General features: G+C 33.2%; 1 protein-coding gene and 1 long non-coding RNA gene across 2 annotated transcripts; one reads left to right on the forward strand and one right to left on the reverse strand.

The window, feature by feature from the left end:
• The first annotated feature begins 1,133 nt into the window (after positions 1-1,133).
• On the forward strand, positions 1,134-17,435 carry LOC127708167 (chymotrypsin-C-like). The gene is made up of 10 exons (XM_052213009.1): positions 1,134-1,218; positions 2,049-2,155; positions 2,714-2,817; positions 3,255-3,520; positions 5,628-5,770; positions 6,730-6,787; positions 7,482-7,582; positions 13,979-14,092; positions 16,764-16,870; positions 17,129-17,435. Exons 1-10 carry the CDS (start codon positions 1,173-1,175, stop codon positions 17,433-17,435), a joined length of 1,353 nt encoding a protein of 450 aa, XP_052068969.1. The 5' UTR covers positions 1,134-1,172.
• Positions 17,436-19,005: 1,570 nt separating this feature from the next.
• Positions 19,006-22,533, reverse strand: LOC127708426 (uncharacterized). Its single transcript, XR_007985273.1, has 2 exons — positions 22,394-22,533; positions 19,006-19,306 (listed from the first exon to the last, which is right to left on the reverse strand). It is a non-coding gene; the product is annotated as an uncharacterized LOC127708426 (long non-coding RNA).
• Positions 22,534-24,016: the final 1,483 nt, after the last annotated feature.

A 24,016-nucleotide genomic window follows, 5' to 3' on the forward strand; every position in this document is an offset into this window, starting at 1 on the left:
AGTTCATATATTGCTTTACGGAAACAAAACACATTTTACATCTACAAATGCATGTTTAACACCTAAGTATACATAGTAGTTTCACGGGTGATATAACCTCCAGTTTCTCGTATTTTGATAACTTATTGCTTAAGTATTTAGTTATTAAATATTCATTTATTAATTGTGAACCTTTTTCGTTTCTTTTTTCCAGAGTTAATTTATCTCATTTACAGATTGTCAAGGAATTGTGACGTCTTCACTGATAATTCACCTGTTAATGTTACAAGGTCATAGGTAAATATATATATCCAAACTAAGAAATATTGTTGACTTCCCAGTGCTTTTCTGGTATGTTCGATTAATGTGGTTTTTAAGATTGACAGTTATTCATTGATTTCCATACAGGGGGTTTGCAAGTAAATGATTTTTCTATATTTTAGAATAAGGTCATATGCTATGTAGGAATTTTCAATTTGTAAATATGTGAGGATATCATGTTCCGGAAAGGTCACCAGTTCTGCAAAACTAGTGGCACCCGTTTTGTTGTTCATTGCAAGTATAAATCGGATGGAAATCGGTTTTGTTGATGACGCAATCTCTGAAAAGGAACGGGGTTGTATCAACAATAACACTTGAGTAAAAACTCGACCGATTCCGAAAGAAAGAGTATTTACCCGAGGATTGCCGATTTTACCGACCGTGCGAGGGCTGTACAGCCAGTCATGGTCGTTAAACACACCCATCATCACCGATTGCCGGGCTACGACAAGTGGTAATTTGCGACACAGATACTCCATAAAAGTCATTCAAATCATAATACCGTGCCGTGAACACTATCATGATTTTATTTTATAACTTTTGTAAATGGAAAGACAGCAAGATTTGAAAAATGCTGAACCTGTTGAAAGTATTATACTGCACTTTGTGTCATTTAACATGTTCAACGGGAACTGGTTATCCTTCCGGGGTACCTAAAGTCTATCATACTGAAGTTTCGCTCCGCTAGGTAACGATTACAACATAGTCCTTAAACAGACAACTGGGGTTATAACCTTGTTTGATTACTATACAAATTTAAAAAAACGTGATAATTTTAAATATTTGCCCCTTATAGCCTCTATACGTGTTACTTGTGATAATAAAGATAAGGCAGTGGTCTTATTCAGGTACATAGTCGAACCACTAACAAGATGAGGCCGCTAGTACTAATTATTTTAGGATTTACATTGGTAAATGGTATGTTTATCGAATTTTTAGCCTTTTTATGAAACACAAAGAGTAGTAATTAAATGGTGTTCAGTTTATCTTTTGTCAATTAAAATTTATTTTGTCTACATTAAAATTAACATTGACTAAATATGCATTATATAGAATTTTATGTTAAAATTAATTTCTACGCGTCATTTTGTATTATCTATGTTTAAAAGAAATTTGGATACACAAAAATGTATCATCAATGTGCGCCGGTTTGATATGTTCCGATCATGTGAGGTCAAGGTAAAAAAAAAACCCGAAATAAATACATCAAGGACTCATAAATTTAGACTGCATCTATATCTAATCCTAAGTTAAAGGTAAGGACGATCGCAATGTCGCAACGAAATACCCCGGCCGATGTGTAACTGACGAAATACCCCGGCCGATGTGTAACTGACGAACGTAATTGTTGAAATGATACCGTATGTTATACATGTACGACAGCTACACAGATTAACATTATCATCACAGTTTTAACATTTTGTAATTACCTCCGAGATTTTGGGAAATAAGATTCTTCTGTGTACTGCTTTGTGCTTTAAAATAGTCTTCTTTGTGTCCATTTAAAGGTATCAATTTAAAAACCACGGTGACCTAACATCGAGATGAATTTACGAGATCACATGCTTCGAAGTCCTATAACTCCCGCAATAATTGTAAATCAAATTTATCGTTCAGAAAATAACATGATGGAAAATATCAAGTATGAAAGCTTTTTATTTATTGTGTACATTGAAAAATAATCAGACGGCATTTCTCCTTTTGTGGTTTAAAAAAATATTTAACGATTTTCAATGTTTTACACACAGGACAGAGTAATTGCGGGAATCAGACGTATGCACCTCACACGTATCCACTGCCGAGCTCACGGATAGTCGGTGGTAGGGAAGCAGTACCCCACAGTTGGCCATGGCAGGTATATACTTTTTCTAAATCACACGGTGTTACATTTGTAAGTACAGATAGCAAAAAAGTTATTTTCTTTTTCTACATAGGAAAAATTGCACCATATGTTTTCATATGTTTAACATATGTTTTTCATATGTTTGAAAACATATGTAAACATATGTTTAGGCCCGACATGAAAACATATGTTTTCGAACATATGAAAAACATATGGAAAACATATGAAAAACATATGTTGCAATTTTTCCTGTGTAGATAAAATCATAAATGTAATAGTCAAGCCTTTAAATACAGACTTCGGAATTTTTATCATGTTTTCATTTCTTTCATTGATCAAAAATATATGTCTACATCTTATTTTGTTTATATTCCCAATCTTTAAAAAGTACAAAATATAATTGAATTAGGAATACATGTATGTCTACTTACATGATATACTAAGAAGTTGTATTCCAACTATTATGGCAACATAAACCTTTACTTGACGGTTTATTGGTATATTTTTTTACAGAGACAATGCAGTGTGTGTGATTTGATAATAATGTAGAATTGTTTTTATAAATTGTAGGTAGATTTACGATTTAGAGATAATCCTCTGACGTGCGGTGGGTCATTGGTAAGAGCACAATCTGGTCGTCTATTTGTTCTTACTGGTGCTCAGTGCGTTGATGGGTAAGTTGTTGCATATAAACATCTTGCCACTATACTAAAGTAAATGAAACTTCTAAATATCAACAGTCAAAAGCGCTTCATACTAAAAATGTGCACACTTTCAACGCTTTTACAAACCTATAAAAGTACCCCAAAAAAACTTATTATAATAACTAAATGTTAAATGCCTAAATGTTAAATGCTACAACTAGAATTAAGAGTTTAATCAAGCCTTTCGTTTGGTTTTCTGTGCATTGTTTTGACGTTCTCACAGAGAGGCCGTGCAGTCATAGATTTTGCATTTTATACGAAAAATTTTGGAATGCCTCGACCAATAAAAATTTCGGAATCTTATGCAACTTCTATGTAATGAAATTGTATACAAAAAAATTGCAGGATCATTTGATTTTCGTTTCGGTTGACACATATATATAAATTTCATATTGTATATGCTGTAGATCAGTTGCAGCAGATTGGAAAGTAGACGTAGGAGTCCACTCTAGATCAGCATTAGAACCTGAACAGAAAACTTATAATGTTAGGGAGTTCATAGTTCATCAGAATTACAGTCCATTTTATCTTGAAAATGACGTAGCTATCATGAAATTGTCTCAGCCAATAGCAGAAGGAAATACCGCTTATCCAATTTGTGTTACTACATTGCCAAGCAGTGATTTCTGGGGACAAGACTGTGTTGTCACTGGGTGGGGTGCAACAGTTGAAGGTACTCTTCCTAGGATTAATTTTTAGTTTAATGGTTTACATTTTTTCAATTTTGTTCGACAAAATATGAAACTTTTTATATAAGACTTATATAATTCTTTATTTTTTTATTTTGGGGGGAAGTCAAAGCGTTGACCGAAGCTCATTTTGTATATATGAAGCGCTGCATACTAAAAAAAATGCACAGGTTCAACGATTTTACAACTCTATGTAATTACAAAAAAGAGGCATTCAATAGACTATTTTCATATTACCGACTTTTGACTCCGGATTATATAATTTGTCGACTGGTTACCTTGGACATCATGGTACCAAGTCAGGTAAGAGCAAGCTAAAGAAGTAAAACCAAGCGTTCAATCGGTACAATTTTGGGGGGAAATTACCTGCTTAACATTTTTTTTTCAATACAAAATCATCGGAAAAAAATAAACTTTCCCCTCAAATTACACCGATTATATGTTTGATTTTACTTATTTTGGTTGCTCTTACTAGACCGAGTACCATGATGTCCAAGGTAACCAGTCGACAAATCATATAATCCGGAGTCAAAAGTCGGTAATATGAAAATAGTCTATTCTTATAATTACATGTTAATGCTACAACCGTGAAATTACGACTTAAATCAAGCCTTTCGTGTATTTGTCCATGCATTTATGACACGTTCGTCTAGTTATATATGTTGCATTATATTCGGAAATAAAATATAAGTTTTGGAATGCATCGGCCAATCAAAATATCGGAATCGTATGAAACTTCTACTTAGTGTAAGAAGTACTTGAACAGATATTTATGTACACAACGTATTTCGGTCTACTCTATTGGAATTAACCGGGTGGTGATCAGGTGTAAACTCTCTTTAAAATGATGCCACTATGATTATTTGGTCCAAAATTCAAGATTGAGCAAATACGGTCTGAACTTTACCATATTACCATGAATAAGATGAAAGGTGTTAAGAAAATAAAAATATTGACTCATTTGATAAGCTAACATGGCTACAAACTATGACTATTATTACTAGTATTTCTTGATTTTCTCAAATTTTGTATCTCTATTTGGAAAAATAAATGTCAGCTGTGATGTCACTGTGACACCATACAGATGTTGAAATTGTCCGAAAAATGTCAAATTTACACATAGTCTGGAAATATTGAACATCTTTGTAATATACATTTTGTAACACACGTCTTAACTTTTAGGGTTCGCCTTCAACTCATATTTAAATATTAATGACAAGCTCTATAAATAAAACTATTTTTTGTCAGTTTTCGCAGTATGTCGTTTAATAGACATAAGAAGATGTGGTATGAGTGCCAATGAGACAACTCTCCATCCAAGTCACAATTTGTAAAAGTAAACCATTATAGGTCAAAGTACGGCCTTCAACACGGAGCCTTGGCTCACATCGAACAGCAAGCTATAAAGGGCCCCAAAAATGACTAGTGTAAAACCATTCAAACAGGAAAACCAACGGTCTAACCTATATAAAAAAAACGAGAAACGAGAAACACTTATGAACCACATCAACAAACGACAACCACTGAACATCAGGTTCCTGACTTAGGACAGGTGCAAACAAATGCAGCGGGTTTAAACGTTTTAATAGGCGCCAACCTTCACCCTAAATAAATAACACTAAAACAATAAATGCAAATATATAGGTCGAAATTCAAAAATATAAAATATTGATATCTGACAGAGTTTCTTGTGAACATCAGAAAGATATTTTTTTGATTAATATATCATATTTTTTTTATTTTTGAATTCACGGTGCCAAACAAGTGGCCTTATCATATTTCCTCCCTTTTCGGATACAGATATAATAGAACAACAAAGGATATGGGGTATCCATCCATGACACAAAATCAGTACACACACTGTAAAAAACAATAAAAAACAAAGGAACAGTTCTTCATCTCAAATCTACAATGAGGCCTTCAACACGGAGCAAAAACAACTCTCACCTCACTGCATGCATGTTTAAGACGTCCTTACGGTCCACAAGCACCGGTTTGAACGAAATTCTTTGCAAAATAATTCGGGTAGACTTTGTAAGATATATGTATGCATGTTATGACTATATCTCGTTTAAATTGTTTGCTTACTAGGTGGCGAACCTTCAGATAGACTCAAAGAAGTTTACAAACCAGTTTTAACTGATACACAGTGTTTAACAAATGTAGGCGGTGCCTATAATGATGAAAGCATGATGTGTGCTGGTTACCTGCAGGGAGGAGAAGGAGCGTGTGCGGTAAGTGATACGATTGATTACTATAGTATATAGAATTTCTTCCAAATAGGAGCACCCCAATAATTCAGTCTTTATGTTCCGCTGCTCTACCATTCTGAGTTATGTTAAAGAATGGGAGAGTCGATCACGGAGAGGGACGGAATTAAATGCTTTAACATCAGTAAAATTACATTGAAATCACTATAAATGTTTAACTTACAAGATATTTGGATGTAAGTGTATGTGAACTGTGTAAGAATAAATTTTGCTGATGAATGGGGGGGGGGGGGGGTAAAAACACTTCCAGAATCAAAGCAAACAAAAAACGTCCATCAATCACCTTTATACTTATACCGTCATGTAGATAAAACTAGTAAAAAAAGAACAAGTCATTGTTGTTGGGTATATTCAAGGCCTTTTCTTTACGAAACAATATAGGTCGATTGCATAAGTACATATATACCTTGTACGATTAAGTGTGCTGACTTATGCGGTTTGTCTATAATGACATATATCTGAAACAGATCCAAACTTTGAATTTTTTGTCTAAGACTTATAAATGTCTTAAAAGAGTGTAACTATGTTGTGTGTTTTTTTGTTATTGTTTTTAAATGATATTTTAACTTAGGGAGCTACCATTTGATATTTATGGGGGGACTAGGATGAAATTTGAAAAAAATAGGCAGGACAGGATTTTTGAGTAAAAAAAAGGCAGGATGAGACACTTCCAAAAAAAAAAAAGTCAGGATGACAATTTAGGTAAAAAAAAGTCAGGATAAACTTTATAAAAAAAAAGGCAGGACCGAACAGAGTGAAAAATAAAAAGGCAGGACAGAGATTACAACTAAAAAAAAATGCAGGACAAAATTTTTCATCCTAGCCCCCACCCCCCCATAAAAGTCAAATGGTAGCTCCCTTATAAAAGGTTACCAGAAGACGTGTTGTATTATCATTGTATTATAATTTCTCTGTTTTGATAGGGAGATAATGGTGGACCATTAGCCTGTAAAAATAGCCGAGGACAATGGGATTTGGTCGGTATGTAAATATATGTGTACTAAGTAAATAACACCATCCATGTGTTGTCAATTTCACAGCAGATTTTTACAATCCTGTAGGAGCACGGCATCTTTTTAACGCATCTGTAATAATTTCATACTTGTAATTGATTGATTGATTGTTGGTGTTTAATGCTACTTTTAGCACTATTGGCTATATGGTGGAGTACCCGGAGAGAACCACCGAACTTTGACAGGAAAATTGATATTCCTAGTCAATTAAGATTGGAGCCGAACGCACCTTCCTCGTGCAGAGTTTGAACCCACAACCTCAGTGTTGACATTCTGGTGATCAGTAGATGACTTACTCACACGGCCACCATGCCTAAGTACTTAATTAACTTAATTAACTTGATTGATTGATTGATTGATTTATTTGTGTTTAACGCCACTTTCAGCCCTATTGTGCTATTTCGTGGCGGTCAGTTCTTAATGGCGGAGGTAGCCGGAGTGCCCGAACCTGCCACGTGTGGGATTCGAACTCACAACCTCAGTATTGAAAGGCTAGTGATACAGTAGTTCGACTATATGGATCACTTGGCCACCGAGTCCTCTACCAGTCAAATACGAGTGTTTCCTTTTTAATTTTAATGAAGAAGATATTAATTGTATCTTACTGTGAATAATAAATATCAGTAAAATATTTATCATAGAGTATTTACATAATTTTACAGGTATTGTGAGCTGGGGATTTGGATGTGCCAGAGAAGGATTTCCGGCTGTGTATTCAAATGTACATAAATTTCTTGACTGGATAAATAATGAAACAACAGACGTATAAAAACGTTTCAAGCGATATTACAATTCAAATTCTTATACAGTGTATGAGTTTATAAAATTGATAGTGATTAAACAAACAATGACAATAATTAAATAAGTGTTTATGTGCCTTTTGTTTTCATATGAGCTTCCCATATATTAACCTAGGTCGATATCGTATTAGTTCTGATCTTATTTATCTGACATACAACTAGTAAAATGTGTTTTTGTGCGTTTTGACAACGTGGATGATAAATAAAGTTTGGTTGATTAGCGAATAATGCTGTTATGCTGGTTTTAACATATCTTTCAGAATTGTTCTATTTTGTCTTTCTTTTTTTTATTATTATACTAGTGGTGTCATTTTAGCGTTGTCGCCTCGAGTGCGGGAGTTCGTGGAGTCGATCCCCTGTCGGGTCAAACCAAAGACTTTAGAATTGAAATTTGCTGCTTTCCGCTCAGCACGCGGCATTTGGGAGTAAGAGCAAAGACTGGTCGGTTCGGAGTCAGAATAATGTGTCCGGATAGTGTGAATGTCTTCATGCGGACTGGTACCTTGTGAACTAGCACTGTAAAAAAAATCTGGCTCGGCGTGTCGGTCTAGTACAATACAGGGTTTATATTCATACAATATTATCATGTTCTCGTCCTGAATATGCATTTAATTTGCTGCTGGACGTTAATCATCCATCCATCATCCATCCATCCATCTATCCATTCATCCATCATAAACAGTAGTCCTTTGTTAATTTATGTATCATTGTCATTTTGCTTAGTTTCTTTTGTTACTTATTCTGACATCGGACTCGGACTTCTTTTAAACTGAGTTTAACTGTGCGTATTGCTGTATGTTTGTTTATTCTACATTGGCTAGAGGTATAGCGGGAGGGTTGAGATCTCACAAAACATGTTTAGCCCCGCCGCATTTTTGCGCCTGTCCCAAGTCAGGAGCCTCTGGCCTTTGTAAGTCCTGTATGTTTTATAATTTTAGTTCATTTATATGTTTTGGAGTTTAGTGTGACATCCATTTTTATTGAACTAGTACACATTTTTGTTTAGGGGCCAGCCGAAGTCCGCCTCAAGGATGCGGATTTCCGTATATATAAAATAAGAAGATGTTGGATAATTGCCAATGAGATGACTCTCCACCAGAGACCAAATGACATAGAAGTTCACAACTATAGGTCACCGTACGGCCTTCAACAATGAGCAAAACCAATACCACATAGTCAGCTGTAAAAGGCCCCGAAAATATGATATACAGCAACAAAGGACAACCATTGAATTACAGGATCCTGACTTGGGACAGGCAAATACTAAATAAGGCAGGGTTAAATATGTTAGCCGGCGCCAAACCCTTCCCCTAACCTGGGACAGTGGTGTAACAGTACAACATATGAACAAACTATAAAAATCAGTTAATAAGGGCTTAACTCATCAGATCACACAAACACAGACAGGATGTGGCAGGCTATTCATACATCCCTACACAAAAACAATTATTAATAGGTATTCCTATGGGCACTAACTGCGCCCCTTTAATAGCAGATTTATTCCTGTATTGCTATGAATCTCAGTTTATGACCAAACTCAGTAAAGACACGTCATTGTTACATTTGGTTGATACATTTAACAATACCTTCCGTTATTTAGATGATATTTTTCGTAAAATAATCCAGAGTTCTCTAAATATACCACCGAAATTTACCCAAAAGAACTTACTTTAACTAAATCTAACATAAACAGCAGTAGTTGTCGTTTTCTAGATTTGGACATTTCAATCTCTAAAGGAAAACTCCATACTACAATTTACGACAAAAGAGACGACTTTTCATTCTCTATTGTTAATTTTCCTTTTTTAGACGGCGATGTTCCTTTGGCTCCATCATACGGTGTTTATATATCCCAACTCGTTCGTTATGCCCGTTTGTGTAGTGATGTCATAGATTTTAACGAACGTAATCAATACATCACTGGTAAATTATGAAGTCAGGGATTTCGTTACCATAAATTACGTAAAACTTTTAATAAATTCTTTCATAGATACAAAGATTTGATTAGTAAATTTGGCTGTACCTGTAGAAAACTGATTAAAAACGGTATTTCACATCCTAAATTTTACGGTAATATTGTACTTAAAACGCGGAAATCACTATGTGATCCGTGTAAACTTATCGAACCTTTAAACAAATTTATTAGTAAAGGTTATCTTACCAATGTTGTAATAAGATCTTTGAATATAGTTAACATTGGCACTAATATCGATTTTGTCATCAGCAAATTAAAACATAACTAAATTTGTATTCTTTTCAAACGGGATGTATAAAGACACACCCACGTTCATTTTGATCTATAAAAAGGTTAACTCCTAACTATCCTACTGCCTGTCGACACATTTATTTTTGGCATTGCACTAGTCATGTCTTCTTTGACTGCCCATGACGTTAAAATACTAAATCCCTGGAATGTGTTTTAGTTGATTAGTCTCTGATGCATGATTTTTTATTATTAATTGTTTTGGCTTTTAACTAGCTGTCAGTAACTGCGAGTACTCTCAAATCATACTTTCTTGTTTATTTGACCTGTTGATACTAATTGTCTTGCTTTTTTGTTATTTAATGTTATTCAGGGTTATATCTGGTCTATATACCATCTTTGATAAGTGTTTGGTATAACTATAAATTTTCACTTCGTACTATGAACATCAAAATTATTTATTTTGTGAAAATATTTCCTTTCTCCATTTGAACTGTACACGTATACCTAACAACAAAATTATTTTCACAGCGATATAACATGTTACTTTAATTATTCTTCCCTTAGTTTATTTATTTTGTATTTATATTGTATCATAGATCAATTTATTTGTTCAGTGTATGTTCACTGGTATTAATATGTCTTTTGATTGAGTTAAGCCATTTCAATTGATATTTTATAGTGTGTCTTTCTATGTTGTGATGTTACACTATTGTTTCAGATAAGGGTGAAGGTTTGGTACCATTAAAACGTTTAAACCCGCTGCAATTGTTTGCACCTGTCCTAAGTCAGGAATCTGATGTTCAGTAGTTGTCGTTTGTTGATGTGGTTCATAAGTGTTTCTCGTTTCTCGTTTTTAATATAGATTAGACAGTTGGTTTTCCCGTTTGAATGGTTTTACACTTGTAATTTTTTTGGGGGCCCTTTATAGCTTGCTTTTCGGTGTGAGCCAAGGCTCCGTGTTGAAGACCGTACTTTGACCTATAATGGTTTACTTTTATAAATTTTGACTTGGATGGAGAGTTGTCTCATTGGCACTCATACCACATCTTCTTATACCTATTAAGTACAGATCTGAGAGTACTCGCAGTTACTGACAGATAGTTCAAAGCCAATAACAACTAATAAAAAAACATGTATCTAAGACTAAAGTATCAATCAGCACACATCCAACATCCAATGGATTAAGTGTAAAAACGTCATTAACAGTCAGAGACAAATATGACCTATGGGTATTGTCCTTGAGTCAATACTGTTCATGCATTTGAGTGTTTTACGTTTTTTCTAAGTGTATTGTCCTCGAGTCGAGATAAGTTGTGAATTAATTTATAAGTTGCCATCAATAACACATTCTATTCCCGAAAAATAAAACTCCTAGTACTAAAGGTTGAATAAGTTCCTTGTAAGTTTTTTTTATATTCTCAATGGTGTCATTAGTTAAAACGGTATTGTAACAAGAATATCGTTATTATTTGACCTTTACAGATAAGATCGTGTAGTCTTCACTTATATTGACGATATGAGAACATTTCTGTTTATAGGAGTGATTATTCAAGCTATTTTGAAAGGTAAATTATCTATTGAAGTGTTTTATACACTTTTTATTGTTTTTTTTTTTATATATACTAAAAGCGAAAAAAATATACGAATAAACACATGTTATTCCAAATTATTTTTTAAAGGAATACTACAGAAAATACTCTATAAAAATAAGGAGATGTGGTATGATTGTCAATGAGACAACTATCCACCAGAGACCAAGGAGATGTGGTATGATTGTCAATGAGACAACTATCCACCAGAGACCAAGGAGATGTGGTATGATTGTCAATGAGACAACTATCCACCAGAGACCAAGGAGATGTGGTATGATTGTCAATGAGACAACTATCCACCAGAGACCAAGGAGATGTGGTATGATTGTCAATGAGACAACTATCCACCAGAGACCAAGGAGATGTGGTATGATTGTCAATGAGACAACTATCCACCAGAGACCAAGGAGATGTGGTATGATTGTCAATGAGACAACTATCCACCAGAGACCAAGGAGATGTGGTATGATTGTCAATGAGACAACTATCCACCAAAGTTCAAATGAAGTGAATGTAAGCAATTATAGGCAACCGTACGACCTTCAACAAAGAAAAAACCCATACCGTACAGTCGGCTCTAAAAGACGCCGGCATGAAAAATGTGAAACATTTCAATTGAGAAAACTAAGGCATAATTTATAACAAAGCAATTTACGAAAAACAAATATGACAGCAGGCGTGAACCAACGACAACCACCGAACTACAGGTTCCTGGCTTGGGACGGGAACATAAAGAATGTGGCGGGGTTAAACATGTTTGAAGTCGCCAACCCTCCCTTAACCTTGGACAGTGGTGTAACAGTACAAAATAAGAACAAACTATAGAAATCAGTTGAAAAGGGCTAAACTATTCAGATCGATACAAAGAAGAAAAACATCCAACAAAAACACAGACAAGACATGGCATGGTATTTATACATCCCTCAAAACAAAAAAGACACAAGGTACAGATCTGAGAGTACTCGCAGTTACTGTTACCAAAGCCAACTAAAAACATCATGTATCTAAGACTAAAATATCAATCCGTACAAATCGAACATCCAATAGATTTAGTGTAAAGACGTCATCTAGTTAGTATTTCAAAGAGAATTATAGGACTTGATATAACGCTCTCTACTACATGCCCTTAGTAATATGAATTCTTCGTTTACAATTTTTTAAAGTTGTATTCCTCCGTTCGCAACTTTGAACATGGAAATCTACAACTTCAAACTAAGTATTTCCGGTATTGGTAGCATATAGTAACCCTACAAATAGCTCAGTGGTGTATATTATGGCATTACAATAAAAAAAAATCACACACATTTAAACTTCAATATTTTTCGTTTGAATGCAATAATGTTTACTAGTTATTTTTTGTTTTGTCGAAAGTAATGTTCTTCTAAATAGAAAAGATAGGATATGGGGCAAAGAAATCAAACATGTACTGTCATAATTTAGCCCGAAAATCACACTGAAGCGTGCAAAAATCAATAGAAACATTTAGACAACCACGGGGAACGTCGAGATATACTGTATGTTAGATATCTTGGCAGGAAATAACGTATATATAGGGCAAATACTCGGGTAGACTATGTAAGATGTAACACCACCAACTCGGTGCGGTGAAAAAGAACATAACAGTACATATCCAAAACAAAATAGTTCCTACGCATATATAAAGGTGTCAATATCAAACTATGTAGAATACATTTAGGTAATTCAGGTATCAATGAAAGGTGAAGAACTGGTGATCCTTGTAGAAGATCTTTTGACTGATAATTTTGAATAATACAAAATATTTATGGATAGATTTTAAAATTGAGAGCATATATTGCCTGTTTCTCAGATATGATGTACCTGATTTGATGTAGCCAAAGTTCTTGTAACTAGTACCGTCTAATATGTAAATAACAGTATATTGACCCCGCGCCAATTAATGTTTGAAGGTGAAAAATATAACGAAGAAAGCAATGGGGGCCAAGAATATTATAGTTGACATGCGTCTTATTAAAATCTTATTATACAAACTGACCTTAAATTGAGAGAATGATGTAGCACACATCAGAGAAGTCATCTAAATAAATACGCTATAACTGAAAAGAAAACCATAAGAGCATACAACTTGTATAAATTTCCATTCAGATGCTATATTTTTTCTAAATGATATTGGTATAATTGTCTATTTAAATACAATTATACAATTAAAATAATTTTAATTTAAATCGGAAACATAATATTTGAATACAATTTCAGCCTGGTGGCGATGAATGAACTTCCAAGGTTGTTTAGGCCTAGAGTTCTAATCAATTGTTAATCATTTTTACCGAAGATAAAGAAGGGTGGAACCCACACCAATTAAATAAAAATCTTCCGTGTAAGTGAAATGGGCCACTTAAATTTACACAAACATTGCCTTTAAAACTAAAGATTCCAAAAACATTAAGTTAATAATATTATAAATGTTTGCATTAATATGAAAAATATTTAATTGTGCAAACATTTTTGTGCCATTGTTTTTCTATCGTTATCCGTTTTTTATTTTATTTTGAATGACATCGGTTTTAGGCACGATTGGACAGCAGTCAGGTCAATGTGGTGTACAGACATATCAACCTCACACGTGGCCTGTGAACGGACAAAGTTCTAAAATCATTGGTGGTAGAGAGGCCGTTCCACATAGTTGGCCTTGGCAGGTATGTTAAACCCACGTCGATGGACCACAGGCCAATACTAGTGTATATATGGATAACATAAGATAACACAATTGGACCCCACTTGATTATTGATAGATTTGTGTATGCTTAACACCCAATGGCGATAAGTCATGCATACGCAATACGAAAAAACCTTCTCACGCATAAGTCTTACATTATCTCGATATTTTTAGCACGATAATTCAAAGTTTCAGATAAAAAAAACATCGGTATTAAATATTTTCGAAAGTATAAACCTTGATGTTTTTAAAAATCGCTTAAATGTATATGTAACAACATTCTGAATAATTGAAATCAATCAAATAGAGTATATGGACAAAACATAAAAGTGAGTATGGTTTTTCATCTTTGTGCTGCAGTCAATAATAAATAAATATTTACATAAGAATAAAAAGAAAATATATGCACGCTTTGTAGGAAGGTTTTTGACTCTGTATGGAGAAAAAGCCCTTCTGTATAAATAATTTAACATCGGGGTTCGTAAATTTTTTTTATAACATAATTAAACAACAATATATTAAAACTAAATCAGCCATTAAAGTGCAAAATCAGCACTTAGAATTTTTTGAAATATCAAAAGGAGTGAAACAAGGAGATTCTTTAAGCCCCTCTTTCTTTTATCTTTTTAGAAATGAGATTGAAAGTGAACTCTTAAAACATGATAGTATCCTTTAAAATGAGTTTCTTCTGAGGTAGATTGGCTTATGTTTGCAGACGATCTTCTAATTTTTAGGTATTGTTTTCTAATTAAATGCAAAGGTATTCTTAACCATAGCTCAGAAGAACTAGTAAAGAAAGCCCCAATATAATGTACCCTCACCCTCCCCTAATGTTATCCTTTAGAATTGAAAAGGTTTAAAGTTTTCTTAAATAATTGTACAAATCCCTTATTGCACGAGGCATTCACACGATAAAAAAATCTTGACTCATCAGGATGTTACACATGGTATATTTGTATAAAAAGTATCGCAAAGGAAGCACATGTTACATTGATTTCAAGCATATTGAAAAATGTAAAAATACAAACCAAATAGAAAAATATAAAACAATTCAATTGAGATAACTAACGGCCTAATTTATAGCCAAACAATTTACGAAAAACATAAACCAAGTTTAGATTAAGTGATCATAATTTACTTATTTAAAAAGGGAGACACTCTTGCAATATAATTGAGGATGAGAAACATTTTCATTTTTATTGCAGGAAAAACTCAACAAGCGTTTATTAAAAAAATGATTGAGGCAGATTGCATTGAAAATTTTAATGACCTAAATTATCATGTTAAAATTAAAAAAAATTCTCAGCCCATCAACACAAAAACAGGTAGAGAGCATAGGTTCCTTTATAAAGCAGTCATTAGTACTAAGTGTAGGGGACTCATAATTGAATTATAAACTATTATATTATATACATATGTATATATATGTATTAATAAGTTTGTTCATTATAATTATACATGTTTTCTTCTTGTCATTTATATTATACTATGTTTTGTTTGTTTTAGTCACAAATCATATGATATGATTTATATGACAATAAAATTGTTTAAATTCTTCGTACAAAGGAATAGTCTAGTTCTTCAGATTTTTTGAAACAAATTATTGATTTGGTTAAACCGCAACATTTTGTCAATCACCCGTTACTTTATTAGCCGCTTTAATACATGGTTTGATTGTTGTTTAACGTCCAGTGGCAAATTAACTGCATATTCAGGACGAGAGTATGATAATGTGATATGAGTATAATTACATTACATTTATGTTTCATTATAATACGTTATTTTGATTGGCTAACAGCAATCTCGCGTCATTCTGAAAGTAACCTTCATTTTAAAATGAATGTAACATGCATGATGACACGAGCTTCCACAATAAAGTGCACATGTAAATAAAAGAAAAACTTGATAGAAATCGTGTTTTTATGATCCTAGAAAAAAAATGTAATTATAAGTATTGAATGCTTCTTTTAGTAATTTTACAGGGTTGTAAAAGCGTTGACCGTGCGCACATTTTTAGAATGAAAAAATACAAAATGTACTTCGGTCAACGCTTTTACACCCCAATGAATTTACAAAAAGAAGCATTCGATTCTTAAAATAAACTTTGCCTTGTACTAATAGAGCGCCACGCTGAGCCGGATTTTGATACGTGCTAGTTCACAAGGTAAACAGTTCATCTACCTTGACCTATTATTCTAACTCCGAGCCGACTTAACTTTGTTCTTACTCCTAAATTTTGCATGCTTAGCGGAGAAGCAGCAAATATCGATTTTGAACTTTTTGGTTTTACCCGACCTAACCAACGATCTCCCGTACTCGATGCGAACACGCTACCACGAGACCACCGATGCGGTATAAAATACGAGAAGACACATTTATTTAACCGTTTCGTGGTAAACATAGAAACAAGTAATCCGAAAATGAATTGCATTGTGAATTTTCTGCTAGTTTCTTGTCATCTTGGAACAAATCAATTTTGATTTACGTATTCACGTGAAGGACAAAAAGAAAATTACGTGAATAGAATCAACTGCACAATGAAGTTACTCTTTACAGAAGTTGGTCTTCAGAGTTGTAGCTCAGTTACTTTACTGCTTTTCTGGAATTTATTTAATAAGAACAGTGAAGACTATTTTTCTCTTATCCTTTAGGTTGTTCTCAGATTTAGAGATCATCCATTGACATGTAGCGGTTCCTTAGTGAAAATAAACTCTACAGGGGAGCTAATCGTGTTGACTGCTGCACAGTGTATTGATGGGTAAATTTATTTTCTAATTCTGTATGAAAACGATACTACTTTCAATGGCATTTACACATGAAAAATATCTCCAGTCTTTGGTTATCATAAGTACTAGATTTTGAAGTATATGCATATGAACAATTCCAATTATAATGAACGCTGAAAGTACACAATGGAGGTAAAGAGTACACTTTAATAAAATAGGTTATGAATGGGTGTACTGCTAATGATACATTCGGGAGGAAGAATATTTCAATGGAACAATTTCTTCTTCAGAACTCTGCCTGTAGAATGGACAATAGATGTTGGAGTTCATTCACGATCTGCACTAGAACAATATCAGAAGACATATGATGTAAAACAAATTATTTCACACCCAGACTACTCACCATTTCTGCTACACAATGACATTGCCATTGTAAGACTATCGACACCCGTTGTTGAAAATGTGGCTGTGGCTCCTATTTGTGTGACATTATTACCAAGTAGTGACTTCTATGGAAAATATTGTGTAGTGACTGGATGGGGAGCTACGTCAGAAGGTATAGAATTGTCATTTATTCAAGTGAACCTAGTAAATTGACCTTAATGGAAAAGACTTGAAATAAATCAAATACATTTTGTATAAACAGCCATTTCCTATACTTAGATATATCAGTTTCATATGAGGACCTCTATACAAACATTTACGACAAAAATAAAGATTTTTGTAACCCTATTCGTTAGCTATGCCTGTGTCTGTACTTAAATTTCAATGAACGTACTAATCTATGCATCACTGGTAAATAATGAAGTCGGTGATTTCGATATATCAAATTACTTAAACTTCTACTAAATTCAGTTATAGATACCAAGATTCGGTTAGACAGTTTGGTTGTACCTTAGAAAACTTATTACAAACGGGATATTACATCCTTATATTTGTCGGTGATGTTTTTTATAGAGCCAGTAAATTTATATACGATCCGTGTAAACTTATCGATCCTTTGCTGTTGTACCCCTATTTGTGATATTTTTACCTATTGTGTTTGTTTTGTTCACACATCATTGTCAATATAATGGAATTTGATGCGACTGTCAAACAAGTGAGAGGTTTAGCTACCTTTAAAACCAGGTTTAATCCACCATTTTCCACATAAGAAAATGCCTGTACCAAGTCAGGAATATGACATTTATTATCCATTCGTTTGATGTGTTTGAGCTTTTGATTTTGCCATTTGATTATGGACTTTCCTTTTTGAATTTTCCTCGGAGTTCAGTATTTTTGTTATTTTATTTTTTAATTTAAACTATGTATTCTGAAAGGTTATCAGTTTAATAATGAAATACGATTTTTGAATATTGATTTTATTGGTACAAACATTAATTTGTTTTTTCAATTTAATTAAAACATAACTAATATATTGCTACACAGAATTGAGCATTTATGGTCCTACATTATGTCGATACTTATATTTCGGCATTGCACATGGTCATGTTTTTCTTTGACTGTTTATAACGTCCTTATACTAAATCCGTTTGATGTGCACTGATTGATATTGTCTTGGAGACATAATTTTTTGTTAGTTTTTATTGGTTTTGAACTAGCTTCCGGTACCGGGGAATACTCTCAGTTCGGTACTGTGTGACTTGAGGTTTTTTGTTAGTTGTTTTTGTTTTGTGTGCTTTGTGTTGACCTTTTAGTCAAATCTTTTTCCACTGATTTTATATGTTGTTCTTTTGTGGTGCTGTTACACTACTGTCCCAGGTTAGGGGGCGCCTGCAAACATGTTCAACCCCGCCGGATTTTACATGACCTTGTCCCAAGTCAGGATCCTGTAATTCAGAGGATGCCATTTGTTTCTGTTTATCATATTTGTTTTTCATTTATTGTTTTGTACATAAATCAGTCCTCTGCTTTTCTCGTTTGAATTGTTTTACCTCTGTCATGTCGCGGCCTTTTATAGTTTCCTATGTGGTGTTGGTTTTGCTCATTGTTCAAGGCCGTACGGTGACCTATAGTTACTGACGTCTACGTTATTTTGTCGGTGGTGGAAAGTTTTCTTATTTGGAATTATACCACATATTTGCATTTTTAACTCACCTGACCCAATTTTGGTTTTTTTTTTTTGTCATTTGATTAACTTATTGTTTTAGATAAACAAGAACATGCATATCTCAAAAACTTTTTTTATTTTCAAATATCAGATGTTATAACAAAACAAGATTCTTCCATGACTATTATACAGTTAATTGCCCATGTTTACAGCACTAGCATCTGATCTTCTTGTTATCTTCTTCGGAAACATCATATGTTTTGACACTTATACCGCTCACACCTTAAAGTATCATATAGACCGCATTCACTACACATTACATATTGCATTTCAATTTTTTCTTGACAATACGACTTGGGAAACATCGACTCTAAAGAATCACAGATTCTCCGTCTATGTATTTCATTTCCTGGCATACCTGAAATTATACAAAATTTATTTTTAGTTGCTACGGATAAAATATTAACATTGTTCTTTTTTAATAAAGTAGACAACACTTAATTGCATACCTGATTATTGCATGGAGTTTGGACTCCATTGAATTAAACAACTGATTATTGCATTGATTGACTCCGCTTATTTGCATAACTGATTATTGCATTGATTGACTCCGCTTATTTGCATAACTGATTATTGCATGGACTCCACTTAATTACACATCTGATTATTGCATTGACTCCACCTAATTACGCGGCTGATTATTGCATGGATTTCACTTAATTGCATAGCTGATTATTGCATGGACTTCACTTAATTGCATAGCTGATTATTGCATGGACTTCACTTAATTGCATAGCTGATTATTACATAGACTTCACTTAATCTTATAGCTGATTATTGCATGGACTTCACTTAATTAAAGATCTGACTATTGCATGGAGTTCACTTAATTGCATAGATGATTATAGCATGGACTTCGCTTATTTGCATAGCTGATAATTGCATAAACTTCACTTAATTGCGTAGCTAATAATTGCTTGGACTCCACTTTCATTGCATAGCTGATTATCGTATGGCATATTGGCAAGGTATGGAAAACTATATGTTCCTTTTTATCTAGACTAAATTATACAATGTGTCTTAACCATTATTTGATAAACAGCAGGCTGCAATTGCGATTTATAAAAGTATAAATAGCATAAATACACGGGTCAATGTTTTCTGCAAGGAAGTACACATGTATTACAGAATGTACCTGAAATGATTTTAATGTACTATTGTATATTAGGGAGCTACCATTTGATTTTTAGGGGGGAGCTAGGATGAAAAATGTTGTCCTGCTTTTTTTTTTAGTTGTAATCTCTGTCCTGCCTTTTTATTTTTCACTCTATTCGGTCCTGCCTTTTTTTTGTTAGTTTATCCTGACTTTTTTTACATAAATTGCCATCTGCCTTTTTTTTTTGACAAGTTGCTCATCCTGCCTTTTTTTTACTCAAACTCCTGTCCTGCCTTTTTTCAAATTTCATCCTAGCCCCCCCCCCCCCCCCCCCCCCCCCCCCCTCCTTAAAAATCAAATCAAATGGTAGCTCCCTTATAACATCTTTTATTGTTTCAGCGTTTCTAGTTTAGACATATAACTAGATATTGGTTACACTTAATTTTTTTTTAAATTTTAGACCGTTTTCAAACTTGTTTTTCGGGTTTTCGGTTTCCGTGACTTTTATTTTGTTTTAAACAAGTATAACAAGCATTATTCCAACCAGGTTTTGTGACATTCTGAGAAGATAAAATATATCTACTATACACAAAAATAGAACGATTTACTATTAAAAAGAGGAAAATAATATGATGTCAATATATCATATATACTCAATGAAGTGCATATATTTATTTAGTACATGTATTTAAAACTTTCTCTGACTTTTCCTATGAATTGATAATATATGCGAAGAAAAACGAATTATCGAAAAACATACGCTTTCCAATATATGGACATTCCGGAAGTGGTGGTGTAGAGTGCAAAATGACTTTTTCGAAAAGGAGCTTAAACTAGGTTAAAATTTATTTAGGTGTGTCTGTAAATTAAGACACTGGAGCCTTAAAAATCTTAATACTTCAAGTCTTTGCTTAGAAAAACATGACAGGTATCCTAAACTACCCTCTGCTGCAGTATTGCTTGTAAAGTAAGTCACTCCAAGGAATATTTTACTAGCCCTGTTTTGAACGTAATTAATAAGTCAATGTTCCGCAAGTCAGGCGCACCATATTCAATATGGAATCCTATGATCATTATATTATATATTATAAAGTTGAGACTATGATAGATTGATTTTTTTAATTGAATTCAACAGATAATTATTATATTAAAACTGTCTTGTCTTGTTCAGCTACATCACAAATGTAAATTTTAAAATGACAATTGGATAAGTAATGCAGGAAGATTATTCGTACCAATTTTTTATGAAAAAAATCACAAATGATTTTTTGTCAAATTAGATAAATATACAGCAAAAATACCGGTTTTATCAAAATCATGAAAAAAATAAGATATAAATTATTTCCAGAGAATTGGTATATACATTTAGAGCATACTTATGTAAATACAATATTCCAAATGTTTTTACAAAAAACTGCTTGTATTTTTCTTTTGAAAACAAAAAGTTAGATATCTCTGCTCAAAGGATTGAAATCTTCACAAAATACAATTCTATAGAAAAAAATCTCAAATTTCGACCCCATTCATCTCTAAATTTACATGTAGCAATTGAAGGTATATTCATCATTACATATTTGAATTGATCAGGTAAAATTGCTTATATGCAAATTTCCGTTGAAAAAAGAAATCACCGTTGGATCAACACTGTATCGTTACTGGGCATTAATGATGTTCGCAACTCTTCTTTTATAGTTTTTATCAGATATTCGGAATCCCCTGGTTTTATAGATGTATTGTCATTAAAATTTTATTGTAACATTTTTTAATTACATATACATGTAGTAAAAAAGCAATTTTTGAAAATCTTATAGAATCCGTGATTTTGTTTTAAAAGTTTTTTTTAAAGAAAAAAAGTGCCAATGATAAATATATAAAAAATCTAGGGAAAAAATCATTTCCCGCCAAATATTTTAATGTCTTATATCATAAAAGCAAGGACACAGACCTGTATCGTTTTTCTACTTTTTAAGTTTCGTTATCTATGAACTATCAATTTATATACAGTCTTTTAAAAAGCTTTTGATTTTGAAACAGAGTAGCAAACATCCGTAAACATTGGTTATAGTTGGTTGGTTGTTGTAGCAATCCGTATATTATGTAAAATTAAATCAGGTTCAGAGACCATTTCAAATGTATAATGATACCTCTTAACCTTGAAATAATATAGTGTCCATTGTAGACTTTCAATTTGAATTCATATTTTGCATCTTACTTTCACAAGAAATAATTTAATAACTACAACAAAATTGAATAATATGCTTTAAATGCAGTCTGTAGTACCCTTTTGTGGAGAACTAACCTACTATATTTTATAAATGTTTTTCATGATAGGAAAGGAAGTATTCTTACCTATACAGTGGCTAATAACGATGGAGCTGCTGATCACAAGCATTAAAATGAATTTAGTACTTGAAGCCATTCTATCTTCCTATTCTGAAACCGTTACCTTGCTTCCGTGTAATAATATCAGTATGATTAATATATGTTTCTACACCTTTCAATTTATAGCTTGCAAAAACAGGATTGTTTTGCAGTTGGAAAATCAAAATATTTAATAATTAAAATTTTTTTAAAACTTATTTAGAGAAACAAAGAGATGTATTGCGTTACATTTTTTCTTGCACGATATCCCATTCGGCAATATAGAGACATTAATCTGGTACCATTACAACACCACAAGAGGGATTTTAATCGAATACAGTCATTTAGATGCCAGGTGTTTATTGTCATACATATTCATGTTTATTATAAATGGGACTTAATAATAAAAATGTTGAATAGTTAATAGGCGCATCATTTATAACATATTCGATAAATATAATTATGTCGACTTTTCATAGCTATCCTTCTAGTGAGAGAGTTACTCCCTTTTCACTTTGTTTCTCATAACATGATTCTACTTTTGCACTTAAAATATAAATTATTAAAATATTTTCACAACATATATTCAAATGAATCAAGCCATGCATGAATTCGGATACACAATATGTCTAGTAAAATAGATAACTATACAGTAAATCTTTTAGTGCACAACACTCCTTCCTTTATTCAAGAGTTATTCAGTATGTTCCATTTAGTACCTTGTGACGTCAAAAACTTTAGTTGCTGTTTAAGGCGAAGTGTACGTAATTAACTACTCCACAGAATTTTTTTTAATTTTACATGTGGATTCTGCTTGTAAAAATACATCAGACAATAAAATAAAAAAAAGGGGTAACCGTTTTCGTTTTTCAGATACAAGCTGTTGAAATTAACAGCATGATACGCCAAAAATACAAAGGATATATAGGGAAAATCATAAAAATCGGCAGATATTTTTACTTTATCAAGATTTTCTAATTCGTTGGTCCACAGAATTTTTTTAAAAATCGATATGCGATTCAAAAATGAACGACGAACCCATTGGTGTAAAGAAAGTCCTTAGCAACCGTGCTAGTTTTCAAGCTATATCCTGTGGAAGTTTGATTTTTAGCGGAAAGAATAAAAAACATTCGGCGACGTTATTGATGTCTACTGTAACGTCATAGATATAACTCTATAACGCTATTATACCGTACAGTGTCGAAACAAAATCGTGAGTGTGTATAAAATTGAGAATGGAAATGGGGAATATGTCAAAGAGACAACAACCCGACCAAAGAGCAGACAACAACCCGACCAAAGAGCAGACAACAGCCGAAGGCCACCAATGGGTCTTCAACGCAGTGAGAAAATCCCGCACCCGGAGGTGGTCCTCAGCTGGCCCCTAAATAAAATTGTGTACTAGTTCAGTGAAAATGGACGTCACACTAAACTCCAAAACATATAAATGAACTAAAATTAAAAAAATATACAAGACTAACAAAGGCCAGAGGCTCCTGACTTGGGACAGGCGCAAAAATGTGGCGGGGTTAAACATGTTTTGTGAGATCTCAACCCTCCCCTATACCTCTAGCCAATGTAGAATAAAGAAACACATAGCAATACGCACAG

This window comes from Mytilus californianus, unplaced genomic scaffold (assembly GCF_021869535.1).
Source record: "Mytilus californianus isolate M0D057914Y unplaced genomic scaffold, xbMytCali1.0.p SCAF_7, whole genome shotgun sequence".
Lineage (NCBI taxonomy): Eukaryota > Metazoa > Mollusca > Bivalvia > Mytilida > Mytilidae > Mytilus > Mytilus californianus.